This window comes from Sus scrofa, chromosome 3 (assembly GCF_000003025.6).
Source record: "Sus scrofa isolate TJ Tabasco breed Duroc chromosome 3, Sscrofa11.1, whole genome shotgun sequence".
In the NCBI taxonomy this organism is placed as follows: Eukaryota; Metazoa; Chordata; class Mammalia; order Artiodactyla; family Suidae; genus Sus; species Sus scrofa.
In genome coordinates, this window is record NC_010445.4 from 72,185,990 (window position 1) to 72,198,513 (window position 12,524).

Sequence of the window (12,524 nt, forward strand, 5' to 3'; positions counted from 1 at the left end):
AAGGGACCACGATTACATAACTGACCAACTAGGACCTTAAAAGGACCTTGTGAGTCAGCTAAGGCTGGGGCCAGACTAGATCTGGAATCGTGAAACCTCATTTCCTACTCCCATAGCACAAGGATAATAACACAAACAGGTACCAAAGCATCCTAAAATGAGATTAAACTAATTCCACTACAAAGGTTTCCAAAGCCAATTGAAGTCAGGAAGTGTTTTTCATAAATACTAGAGAACTATTCATTTCATATGCACCAACTAGCAAGGCTGCATTACTCAAGGACTCTTTTTCATTTTTTAAAAGTTTTATTGGGGTATAGTTCATTCACAATGTTGTGGTGATACTCAAAGACTTTTAAAAATTCATTTTATTTTTTTGGCCACGCCCACAGCATGCAGAAGCTCTTGGGCCAGGGATCAGACCTGCACCACAGCAGAGACAACACTGGATCCTTAACCTGCTAGGCCACCAGGGAACTCCTTAAATTCATTTTACATGATTAACTGAGCTCCCACAAGTAGGACTTGCTGCAGAGATTCAGTCTCACATTTCAGAAATAAGGGGAGAAAAGTGAGAAATTTCAGATTTTTATATAAAGAAGTAAGAATTTCTCCAAGGAATATGGAAACATAAAATATAAACATTGCCAGTCATGACTGATTTTCTACTTCATAGTCTGAAGTCAACTTATGCAGGTTGGAAGTGTAGCTCCACCAGTTCTAGCTTCTAAATATTCAAGCTTTGGCAAGTTGCTTCACCTCCTGAGGAGAAGAAAAGTGGGTAATAAAGTTCTCACCTCATAGGATTGTTGTGGGAATTAAATGAGATAATCCATAGAAAGCACTTAGAATCTGTCACATTAAGTAATGGCTGGGCATCTCCCTAATTCCAGAGGCTGTTGGTAGCCACCACTAGACTGGCTTGAAGTATAAAGGCTGTCTCAGACCCTCAACAGTGGTTTCCTAGAAGTTACCAGCACAGGATCTAGAGAGGGCCTGGAGTTCCCGTCGTGGCTCAGTGGTTAACAAATCCAACTAGGAACCATGAGGTTGCAGGTTCGATCCCTGGCCTTGCTCAGTGGGTTAAGGATCCAGCGTTGCTGTGAGCTGTGGTGTAGGTCGCAGACACGGCTAGGATCCCGCTTTGCTGTGGCTCTGGTGTGGGCCAGCGGCTACAGCTCCAATTCGACCCCTAGCCTGGGAACCTCCATATGCCATGGGAGCAACCCGATCGAGAGAGAGAGAGAGAGAGAGAGAGAGAGAGAGAGAGAGAGAGAGAGAGAGAGAGAGAGAACGCGTCCGCGCCTGATGCTTTGGGTTTGACCACCCATTGCCTTCAAACCAGAGTTCTCCTGCCATCTAGTGTCCAATGGCAGCAAACACCGAAACTCCAAATCCAGGGCCCCTTTCCATGCATCCTCACTCATTAGTCTTCTTTTCTACTCCAGGCTCCAAGTCAGCAAACCCACTCGGCTTCCCCAAAGCTTTCAGCTCTTTCACACTCTTTTGTTCAGGCAGCTCCCTGTGCCTGGCATGGAATTCTTTTCACTCTCTTGTGTGCCAGGCAAAAACACCCAGTTGTCATATTTTCTAAGAAAGATATCCTGAGGCACTTGGACACCTCACTTCCTTCTCGCCAGCCCATGTCTCCCCCTATAGCATATTTATTCCAACACTGCCTGCCTGGCCCCTTCACCTTGACCGATGCTCCTGTCTAGACCCTCACCCCTAGCACAATGCCCCAGGCCTAGCATGCACCAGATACAGTTGACTTGTATCCAAGTGGTGCTGGGGGTGGGGGTGGGGGAGGGAGGATTGTTCTAGGACCCATACAAAGCCATACAAAGTCCTTAATGCTGATGCTCAAGTACCACAGTTGGTACTTCATATTCATGGATGCAGAACCCAGGGATACAGAGGGCAGACAGTATGTGTTTAATAAATGATTGCATTGGAGTTCCCTGGTGGCCTAGCCATTAGAGATTTGGCATTGTCACTGCTGTGGCTCCAGTTCAATCCCAGGCCTGGGAAGTTCCACAAGGCTTGGGTGCAGCCAAAAATAAAAATTAAAAATAAATAATAAATGAATGCATGGGATAGTAAACTTGGAGGTGTGGTGGGTGGGGCATCCCAGATAGAACTGTTCCAGGAGCTCAGAAATATCTCCCTGTTGCTGACCCAAAAATTTTCATTCTTGGTTGAATATCTGTAGCCCCTGCATTGCACTTTTGAGGCTATTGTTTTTTATTAGAAATAAATGCATAAGAGTTCCCGTCGTGGTGCAATGGTTAACGAATCCAACTACGAACCATGAGGTTGCAGGTTCAATCCCTGGCCTTGCTCAGTGGGTTAAGGATCCAGCGTTGCTGTGAGCTGTGGTGTAGGTCGCAGACACGGCTCGGATCCCGAGTTGCTGTGGCTCTGGTGTAGGCCGGCGGCTACAGCTCCGATTCGATCCCTAGCTCCGATTTGGAACCTCTGTATGCTGCAGGAAGCGGCCCTAGCAAAGGCGAAAAGACAAAAAAAAAGAAAAAAAGAAAGAAATGCATAAGCATACATCCACCAACAATCTAAAAATTTTGAAACAACACAACTTAGATTGAGACTTGAATCCATAGGCTGGGACTTTAACCCAGCCAAGACAGATTGGGACTCAAACGCATTGTCTTTTAATTAAAATCACACACCTGGTCTTAGGACTCACTACATTTCAGATTTTTTGTGTCTCACTGCAGAAGGAATTTAATGAGAGGCAAAGTGATAGGTAAGAAGTAGACTTATTGAGAGAGATAAACAAAGTGTGGGCGATCTCAGAAAATGTGAGAGTAGGAGTTCCCGTCGTGGCACAGTGGTTAACGAATCTGACTAGGAACCATGGGGTTGTGGGTTTGATCCCTGGCTTTGCTCAGTGGGTTAAGGATCTGGCGTTGCCATGAGCTGCAGTGTAGGTCACAGACGCGGCTCAGATCCAGCATTGCTGTGGCTCTGGTGTAGGCCGGCGGCTACAGCTCTGATTAGACCCCTAGCCTGGGAACCTCCATATGCCACGGGTGCAGCCCTAGAAAAGGCAGAAAGACGGGAAAAAAAAAGTGAGAGGAGCTCCCTCTGTGGCCCAGTGGGTTAAGGACCCAGTGTTGCCCCCAGCTGTGGTGTAGGTCACAGCTGCAGCTTGGATTCGATCCCTAGCACAGGAATCTCCATATGCCTGGGGTGTGGAAGTAAGGGTGAGAGTGAGAGCTCAGCCCTGGGAGAAACACACTCAAGAGGTCCTAAAATATGGAGTAGCCAGTTTTTATTTCTTTTTTTTTTTAGAAGCATGTAGAAATTCCCAGACCATGGATAGAACTTGCACCACAGGAGAGACTTGAGTTGTTGCAGTGACAACACTGGGTCCTTAACCTGCTGTGCCACAATGGAAGTCCTATGTAGTGAATTTTTATGGGCTGGGTAACTTCATAGGCTAATGAGTGGAAAGATTATTTCAACTATTAGGGGAAGAGGGGTGAGGATTTCCAGGAATTAGGCCACTGCCCACTTTTTGGCCTTTTATGGTGGGCCTTGAAACTATCATGTCACCTATGAGCATGTCATTTAGCAAGCCAGTGTATTACAATGACCGAATAATGAGGCTTAAGGTCCATTGGAAGTCGAATCATCCACCATCTTGGCCCTAGTTGGTTCCAATAGGTTCCTGCAATATCCTCAAGGGCTAGGCCATTCTCTCAAAGGTTATGCCTCATCCCCCTTTCCTCCTGTTTCAATTTCACTTCTAGATATTGACCCAAGAGAAATGGAAATCTATGCCTACAAAAGACTTGCTCAAGGATGTTCTTAGTCACCATTTTATTCAGAACAGCTGGGAGTTCCTTTTGGCTCAGCAGAAATTAATCCAACTAGTATCCATGAGGATGCAGGTTCAATCCCTGCCCTCGTTCAGTGGATCAGGGATCTGGCATTGCTGTGAGTTGTGGTGTAGGCCCGCAGCTGTAGCTCTGATTTGACCCCTATCCTGGGAACTGCCACATGCTGCAGGTGCAACCCTAAAAATTTAAAAAAAAAAAAAAAAAAAAAAACAGCTAATAACTGGTAAAGACCCAAAAGTCCACCAACAGGGGAGTGGAAAAACAAATTGTAGTATGTCCATTCAACAGGATTCAGCAGCAAAAAAAGAACTGAAGATATGGTTCAATCTCAAAAGCACTCTTGGAGTTCCCATGATGGCTCAGCGGTTAACAAATCGACTAGGAACCATGATGCTGCGGGTTCAATCCCTGGCCTTGCTCAGTGGGTTAAAGATCTGGCGTTGCCATGAGCTGTGGTGTAGGTCGCAGATGTGACTCAGATCTGGCTTTGGCTGTGGCTGTGGTGTAGGTGGCAGCTATAGCTCTGATTGGACCCCTAGCCTGGGAACCTCCAGATGCTGCAGGTGCAGCCCCAGAAAAGACCAAAAAATAAAAAAAATAAAAAGCATTATGTTTAGGTGAAGAGGCCAGGCCCCCAAAAAGTACATATTAACGAGATATATATATATATAATATTTTATATATATAAATTATTCTAGAAAGGGAAAATGTAATCCCTAGTGATAGAAAGCAGATCAGTGGCTGCCTGGGGTCAGGAGTGAGGGAATAGGGAGAGAATGGACAGAGGTTAGGAAAGGGCAAGATTTGCTAAAACTCATCAAGCTGTTTACACCTAAGACCTTCGCACTTACTATATGTTACTTACATTAAATATCTTTAAAGAATTTTAGTGGAAAGGGAGAGGGACAGAAGGCAGAGAAAGAGGAAATAACCTTCCCTGAGCTCTCGCAGAGGACAGAGGTGGGCGGGCAAAATGAAGAAGCCCAAACAACCGGGGGGGGGGGGGGGGGGAAGCGTCGCTGACGCATGGGGGCGGGGCCAGGGAGTGGGGCGGGAGCAGGCCTCCTGGCGTGCAGTTGCTCCTCTCTGGACGCTAGGCGGCGGCGTGGGCTCTTGGAAGGACGCGCCGCTGTGACCCGCGAAGCTGCGCGGAGCGGGCGGGCCGGTGCGCCTGAGTCCATGTGGGCGCCGGCGCGGCAGGGAGCAGCTGGGGTCGCCATGGCGGAGCTGCAGCAGCTCCGGGTGCAGGAGGCAGTGGACTCCATGGTGAAGAATCTGGAGAGAGAGAACATCCGGAAGATGCAGGTAGCCGGGCGGAGGCCGATCGAGGGGGGAGCCCCAGCGGTCCGGAACTCCTGGCCCCTTCCCGCAGCCGCTGCGCCATATCCAGCACCAGTGCCCTCCTCCCCGCACACCCGGGTCGCGATGTCCCTGGGGTCGTCGCGGCGTCCTCAGACAAAACCTCTGAAGCTTCGACTGAGCGGATGAAATCTGTGCGCTCTTGCCACGCGCAAGGCCGTTTGTCCCCTAGACCAGGCGGGGGGAGGGGTGTTCCGGGACCAGGGTTAAAAGTCTCTCGTGTGAGGCGTTCGGCCTCCCGCACCTCCCCCTTTTTCGCGGCCCCTTCTGCAGGTGAGCAGCCCGAGGCCGGAAAAAGAGCATGGCCAAAGGCGAAAGACCGGAAAGGCGAAAGCGCTAGGCCTTCTCAATGGCCAGGTCATGCCCGGTTCTGTTGCATCGAACCCGGCTCCACAGCTTATATGCTGTTCTGCTTTGATCCCCTAAATGTTTTGTGGCTGTTGGTCCTTCTTTCCTAACCGAATTGTGAGTTTCCCTTGTAAAGGTGACCCTGGAGTCAATTAGTAGACCAGTTGCCCCCTGGTGGGAGTAGGTTACTAGGTTGCTGACCTCTGAATCCTGTGATATAGGCTCCTCGTTTTCAGAACTTGGCTTTATCTGACCTTCGCCACCTTCCCTGTCCACTCAGCCTTCAATACCACAAGTGCCAATGAGTTAGCAGCAAGGAGGCGGTGAGGTACTCCACTGGGCACCAAGGATAATATTTCCATTCATGGTTTTAAGGCCCTGAAATCTGTTATAAGGAGAGGTACAGGTATAGACACTCCTGGCCTCTATTGCACTCCTTGGTCATCTCTGCCCTGGAGGCTTCCCTACCTAATCTCTCTCTGCCCTCCTTCCACAGGGCCTCATGTTCCGGTGCAGTGCTGGCTGCTGTGAGGACAGCCAGGCATCCATGCAGCAGGTGCATCAGTGCATCGAGCGCTGCCATGCACCTCTGGCTCAAGCCCAGGCCCTGGTCACCAGTGAGTTGGAGAAGTTCCAGGTGAGCAATATCCCAATCAGAGTACTCTAGCCCTTGAGGTTGCTCTTTTGCAGGAGATGACAAGCATTTGTTCAAAACTCTTGGCTTTAGTGCCTTGGCTCCGTGTTAACATTTGTGACAGTCCTATGACCATTAGACTTCACAGGGTTTTAAATTTTGGGAAAAAAAATTTTGGAAAAAGTCCTGGAGGTAGAGCACCACAAGAATTTTCCATAAAAGTAATGTAAAAGAGAGTTCATGACCAACAGGCTTATGCTTTTTTCCCCCATAGACACTAACTATGGCATGTATACTGTACAGTATGAAGCTTTTTAAAGCATAGTAATTCATTCTTACAATAGCAGAATCCCCAGAAAAGTGGAATAGGCCAGTCAAAAAGGTATGATTAGAGCAAGATCTTGCTATCGTTTTGTGGATTGACCCACCCAAATGCCCCTTTCTGCAGAGGGCAGAGGGCAGCTCCTGTGTCAGTGAAGAGCAGTCATTTACATGAGGATCATTTACATGAGGCCTTTTTTTTTTTTTCTTTTGGTTGTGCCCAGGGCATATGGAAGTTCTCAGGCCAGGGAATCGTACCCACACCACAGCAGCAACCCAAGGCACAGCAGTAACAATGCCAGATCCTTTTTTTTTTTTTTTTTTTTTTCAGGGCCACACCTGAAGCATATGGAAGAAGTTCCTGGAGCTGGGGGTTGAATCAGAGCTGCAGTTCCCAGCCTATACCACAGCCACGACAACGTTGTGGGATCCAAACCACATCTTCGACTTACAGCTACAGCTCACGGCAACAATGGATCCTTTAACCTACTGGGCAAGGCCAAGGATCAAACCCGTGTCCTCATGGATACTAGTCAGGTTGGTTACCACTGAGCCATGATGGGAACTCCACAGTGCCAAATCCTTAACCTGATGGACCACCAAAGAACTTCAATTTATATGAAGCATTATTATTGTTGACTCGATGATGCCTGTCTCATAAGCCTCTCTTGAGGTTACTCAGAGACACCCGTATCCCTCTCCAGAGCAAAGGGTAGCGACAAGTTCATTTTATTGCCTTCAAGATACAGTTTTCTGGACCTTGGGGAAAGCAGGGCCTACCTCTGACCCAGTTTTTGATAGCCTGGGATTCTGTTAACATGGAAAAATTATCTCTAATGTGGTACATTTTTACATCTCATATAAAATTCTTCAAAATAACTGACACTATGAAAGCATAACTTCTCCAAGATCATGGAACGCTGGAGGGTTTCTTTGTGTTTGACACCTCATTTTACAGAGAGGGTCTTTCAAAATGTGAGTCTTGAATTACTATATAACTTTCTCTTTGCATTCACTACACAGTCCTCTCCGATCAGACTGACTCTTCCTCTGTGCCGGAACCACTCTTGCCACGTTCCTCCATGGGGCTGAGTCCAGGGGTCATTTCTCCTTATTTTACTCAGCCTACGTGCATCATTGACACAGTGGATTGCTCTCCTTCAGAAACTTTATCCACTTGGCCACCAGGATAGGATGCTTCACTCTCCTGGTTTTCTACCTCTCCCTGGCCCTCCTTTCCTGTTCTCGTTTACTGGGTTTTCCCCACTCCAACCTCTGAGGAGCATTAGAGTGCCTAGGACCTTTTCCCTTTTCCATCTAGTTCTCTAATCTCACAGCTATAACTACTGTCTAAAGGATGACAACTCGGAGCTCCTGTAGTTGGTCAGTGGTTAACGAATCTGACTAGCATCCATGAGGACGCAGGTTGGATCCCTAGCCTCGCTCAGTGGTTAAGGATCCGGTGTTGCCGTGAGCTGTGGTGTAGGTCGCAGATGCGGCTTGGATCCCAAGTTGCTGTGGCTCTGGCATAGGCCAGCAGCTGCACCTCCGATTCGACCCCTAGCCCTGGGAACCTCCATATGCCGTGGGTGCGGCCCTAAAAAGACAAAAGACAAAAAAAGAAAAAAACTAAAGGCTGACAACTCCTGCATTCATAGTTCTACACCAGTTTCACTTCTGATCTCCAGAGTCATATCCAGCTGTCACTTCAACATCTCTACTTACTTACTTTGTTTCTCCATCTTTTCCCACTGGAATATAATCAAGTGAAGGCCAGAATTTATCTCTTTTACTTATTGCTATATTCCCCAACATCAGAAGAGCCCCCGGCACATAGGAGATGTTCAATAAATCTTGTTCACTTGAGTGATTTTTTTTTTCTTTCTTTTTTTTTTTTTTTTTTTTGTCTTTTGTCTCTCTTTGTTGTTGTTGTTGTTGTTGCTATTTCTTGGGCCGCTCCCGCGGCATATGGAGGTTCCCAGGCTAGGGGCTGAATCGGAGCTGTAGCCACCGGCCTACGCCAGAGCCACAGCAACTCGGGATCCGAGCCGCGTCTGCAACCTACACCACAGCTCACGGCAACGCCGGATCGTTAACCCACTGAGCAAGGGCAGGGACCGAACCCGCAACCTCATGGTTCCTAGTTGGATTCGTTAACCACTGCGCCACGATGGGAACTCCTTTTTTTTTTTTTTTTTTTTTTTTAAGGGCTACACCTACGGTATATGGAAGTTCCCAGGCTAGGGGTCAAATCAGATCTGCAGCTGCTGGCCTACACCTATTCAACGTCAGATCTGAGATGCATCTGTGACCTACGCGGCAATTTGCAGCAACACCAGATTCTTAACTCACTGAGCAAGGCCAGGGATCGTCATGGATACTAGTCGGGTTCTTAACCCACTGAACCACAGTGGGAACTCCAACTTGAGTGTTTTTCTATAGCGAGGACAGACCTTATAAAAATCAAGATGTTTGAAACTCTAATTGAGTAACAGTAGCCTCTAGTTACTTCCTGGAAGGAGCTTCTGTACAATTAATTCTGTCATTCATCTGCTTTCTAGTAATGCTTTGTCCAGGCCCTTACAGTGCCACCATCTGTTTCAGTCAGGACAGTCTTAGTTAATTGCATCATAGGGTCCCTTTAATCAAGGTAACACGTGTCAGGCCGAAATACAGCACAGGCACAGAGCCTGGCCCAGGATAAGCACTTGGCAAATAAAGATCAGTCTCTCAGGCTTCTCTACTTTTTCCCTTCTTGTCCCAGGACCGCCTGGCCCGGTGCACTTTGCACTGCAACGACAAAGCCAAAGATTCAATAGACGCAGGGAGTAAGGAGCTCCAGGTGAAGCGGCAGCTGGAGTGTTGTGTGACCAAGTGTGTGGATGACCACATGAACCTCATCCCAACCATGACCAAGAAGATGAAGGAGTCACTCTCGTCCATGGGGAAATAGAAGTCTGCTGTTGGCCATTGGGGCAGAGGGCAGGAATCTATTTAAAAAGAGGAATGGGGGTTTTGGGTCTTTTAAGCAAAGTTTATGAATGAAGAAAATTATGGATGGCAGCAAGTTTAAGGCCTCTGTCACTTGCCTCTGGATACTGGTTCCTTTGTGTTTCAGTCCTAGAAAGTGAAATGGAAAAAAAACTGGTGCTAAAATTTGGGTCAGGGTTTGCATGAGAGAGTTTCTGAGCCTCAGTTTCACGTGGCCAGTGCTTATCCTGGCAGTGGGGAGCCTCCCTTGTAGCAAACCAGAGCCCTCCGAGGTACCAGATTCTCTTAGTACCCAGGTACCAACAGGCTGGCAGTTTCCTCTAACCTGCCTGTGGTCCAGTGGAGTGTGAGAGGTGTTTCTGTTTATTGCCAGCCAACCTCCTGTTTACCAGAAGGATCAACACACATTGATCCAACACGCCATTTTCCACAAACTACAGTAAAACAAGATTCGCAAGGTCACCAGTTTAGGAGGTGGAAGGGGGCTTCCAGGGTTTTGTTTTGCTTGGTTTTCTTTTATACACAAGGGCATGAAGTTACCTTAAGACGTGGAGTTGGGAGCGGTAGTTTGGATAAGAACTTTGAAAGGGTCCTTGTGAGTATTCATTTCTGACCATTGAGATGTAGATGTGCCTTATTTAAAATGCTCACACATTTACATCTTTCAGCCTGAAGACCCTGCAGAAATATGAGAGGTGATGTCACACTGGTATGGGAAGCAAATCTTCCCTTTCACAGGTAGCCACGATGGGCCCTAAGGCTGCAGCAGAGGGACAGAACAATCTTACGATGACACTCACCCTTGAAGGGGATCTTGATTGTGCTGTATACTAGGACTTAGGCATGAACAGTGAAAGAGAAACTTTTATCTTCTTAATTAAGAGAGTTGTGAAGTACTGGATTTGGAAAAATCTGGTTTTCATAAAACAGATAGAATGAAAGCCTAAACCCAGTATTGCTTACTTTGCCACCTGAAATAACAAGGCTCTATTGAGACAATCCCTTGGCAACATGAAGGTCAAGGGAGAAAAAGCAACTCAGGGGCCAGCTGTGACTTCTTGGAAAAGAGGGACAGCCCCTCATTACCAAATACCAATTTTGTCAGGGCCTTTGGTTCCTGCCCCAGTTCTGGCACCTTATTGTTTTGATAAGGACCTTGTTGTCTTTTTACCAACTTATTACTTGAAATGATAATATAGCCTGTCTGTTCGCTGTTTCAAGACCGTGATATATTTTCCTAGTGGTTTGGTTTTAAAAATAAATAAGGTTTAATTTTTTCTTCCACATTGTATTTCTTTCCTTATATCTGGGCAGTGAATATATAACTTTTTCAGGATGTTTCTCTTTGTAATGTGTGAAATAAATTTAAGAGGTCCAGGGGAGTGAAAATTAGTTTTGTGTTATTGTTCAGATGCTTGTAAATGAGAAGAGTCTTTGAGGGCAGACTAGGGCACTACAAACTTAAGTCCTTTAGTGTAAAACAAACTATAAGGCTGAAAAAGAAATTCAATATTCATGTCAGGTCTCTAGCTTCAATTAAACACTAACAGCAAGAAGTGGAAAAGACCGATATCACTCCTCTAGAGAAAATGCAATGTCGAGGTTTTTGAGTAAGATATATGATAATTTTGTCTCTACTTATATATCTAAGAAATGAACTGAATCTTGTAGAACCATCCCTACTTAAAATCACCAATGCTTTCCCTTTTTTTAATTTTTGTTATAGTTTATTTACAATGTTCTGTCAGTTTCTGCTGCCCAGTTGTACAACCAATGCTTTTCCGTTTTGGCCTAAGTCTTCTATAATCCCTATTGTTCTTGATTCATAAATGTGGGCTGCTCCTCTTTTGGGAAACTTAACTAGGATCAAATCAGACCATTTTTTACACCTTTCGACTTGAAAATCAATATTTTAGAAATCATCTGTGTGCTGCTCTTCATACTTTATATAGAGGGGCAAGGTACAGTTAAGTGGGGTTTTGGAAGCATTGCAGGACTGTCCGTGGGGAATATACTTATGACCTCTAGATTAAAATTTTTTTTTTTTTTTTTTTTTTTTTTGTCTTTTTGCTATTTCTTTGGGCCGCTCCCGCGGCATATGGAGGTTCCCAGGCTAGGGGTCGAATCGGAGCTGTTGCCACCGGCCTACGCCAGAGCCACAGCAACGCGGGATCCGAGCCATGTCTGCAACCTACACCACAGCTCACGGCAACGCCGGATCGTTAACCCACTGAGCAGGGGCAGGGACCGAACCCGCAACCTCACGGTTCCTAGTCGGATTCGTTAACCACTGCGCCACGACGGGAACTCCTCTAGATTAAAATTTTTGGAAACTGAGGCCCCCTCACTCTATTCCTTTGGTGCAGAGGTCGTTAACTGAGCTGTTACTAGAACCTTAGTTGTAGCATGACATCCTGTGGGAATACTAAAATACCACAGGTTCAACAGTGAAGCAAATACCTCAAAGCAAGTCACAAGATTTTTTTTTTCTTAGTGTGATTACCTATCATAGATCACCATAACGAATACAGTAATGAAAAAATTTGAAATACTGTAAGAATTATCAAAATGACACAGACACAAAGTGAACAAATGCTCTTGGGAAAATGGCGCTGGGAGATTTGCTGGACTCTGGGCTGCCTCAAACCTTCAATTTGCTAAATTAAAAAAAAAAAAAAAACGAGTTCCCGATGTGGCTCAGGGAGTTAAGAACCGGACTAGTATCCATGAGGATACTAGTTTGATTCCTGGCCTCGCTCAGTAGGTTAAGAATCCAGCGTTGCTTTGTCTATGGCAAAAGCCAGCAGCTGCAGCGCAGATTTGACCCACAGCCTGGGAACTTCCATATGCGGAGGGTTCGGTCCTAAAAAGACCAAAAAAAAAAAAACCGCAGTGTTTGCAGAGGACAACAAAGGGAAGAACAACACATGGAAGTATGCACACACATGCCAAAGAAATTTTTAGGAGCCTACCCCTCCAGAGCTTATTTTCATCTGGTAGCGTCAAGA

The 12,524-nt window shown here is 46.3% G+C and overlaps 1 protein-coding gene across 1 annotated transcript; it reads left to right on the forward strand.

Annotated features, from left to right (window-relative positions):
• Nucleotides 4,929-10,800, forward strand: FAM136A (family with sequence similarity 136 member A). The gene is made up of 3 exons (XM_003125051.6): nt 4,929-5,168; nt 6,067-6,207; nt 9,290-10,800. The coding sequence occupies exons 1-3, from the start codon at nt 5,043-5,045 to the stop codon at nt 9,476-9,478; spliced, it is 456 nt and encodes a 151-aa protein (XP_003125099.3). The 5' UTR covers nt 4,929-5,042; the 3' UTR covers nt 9,479-10,800.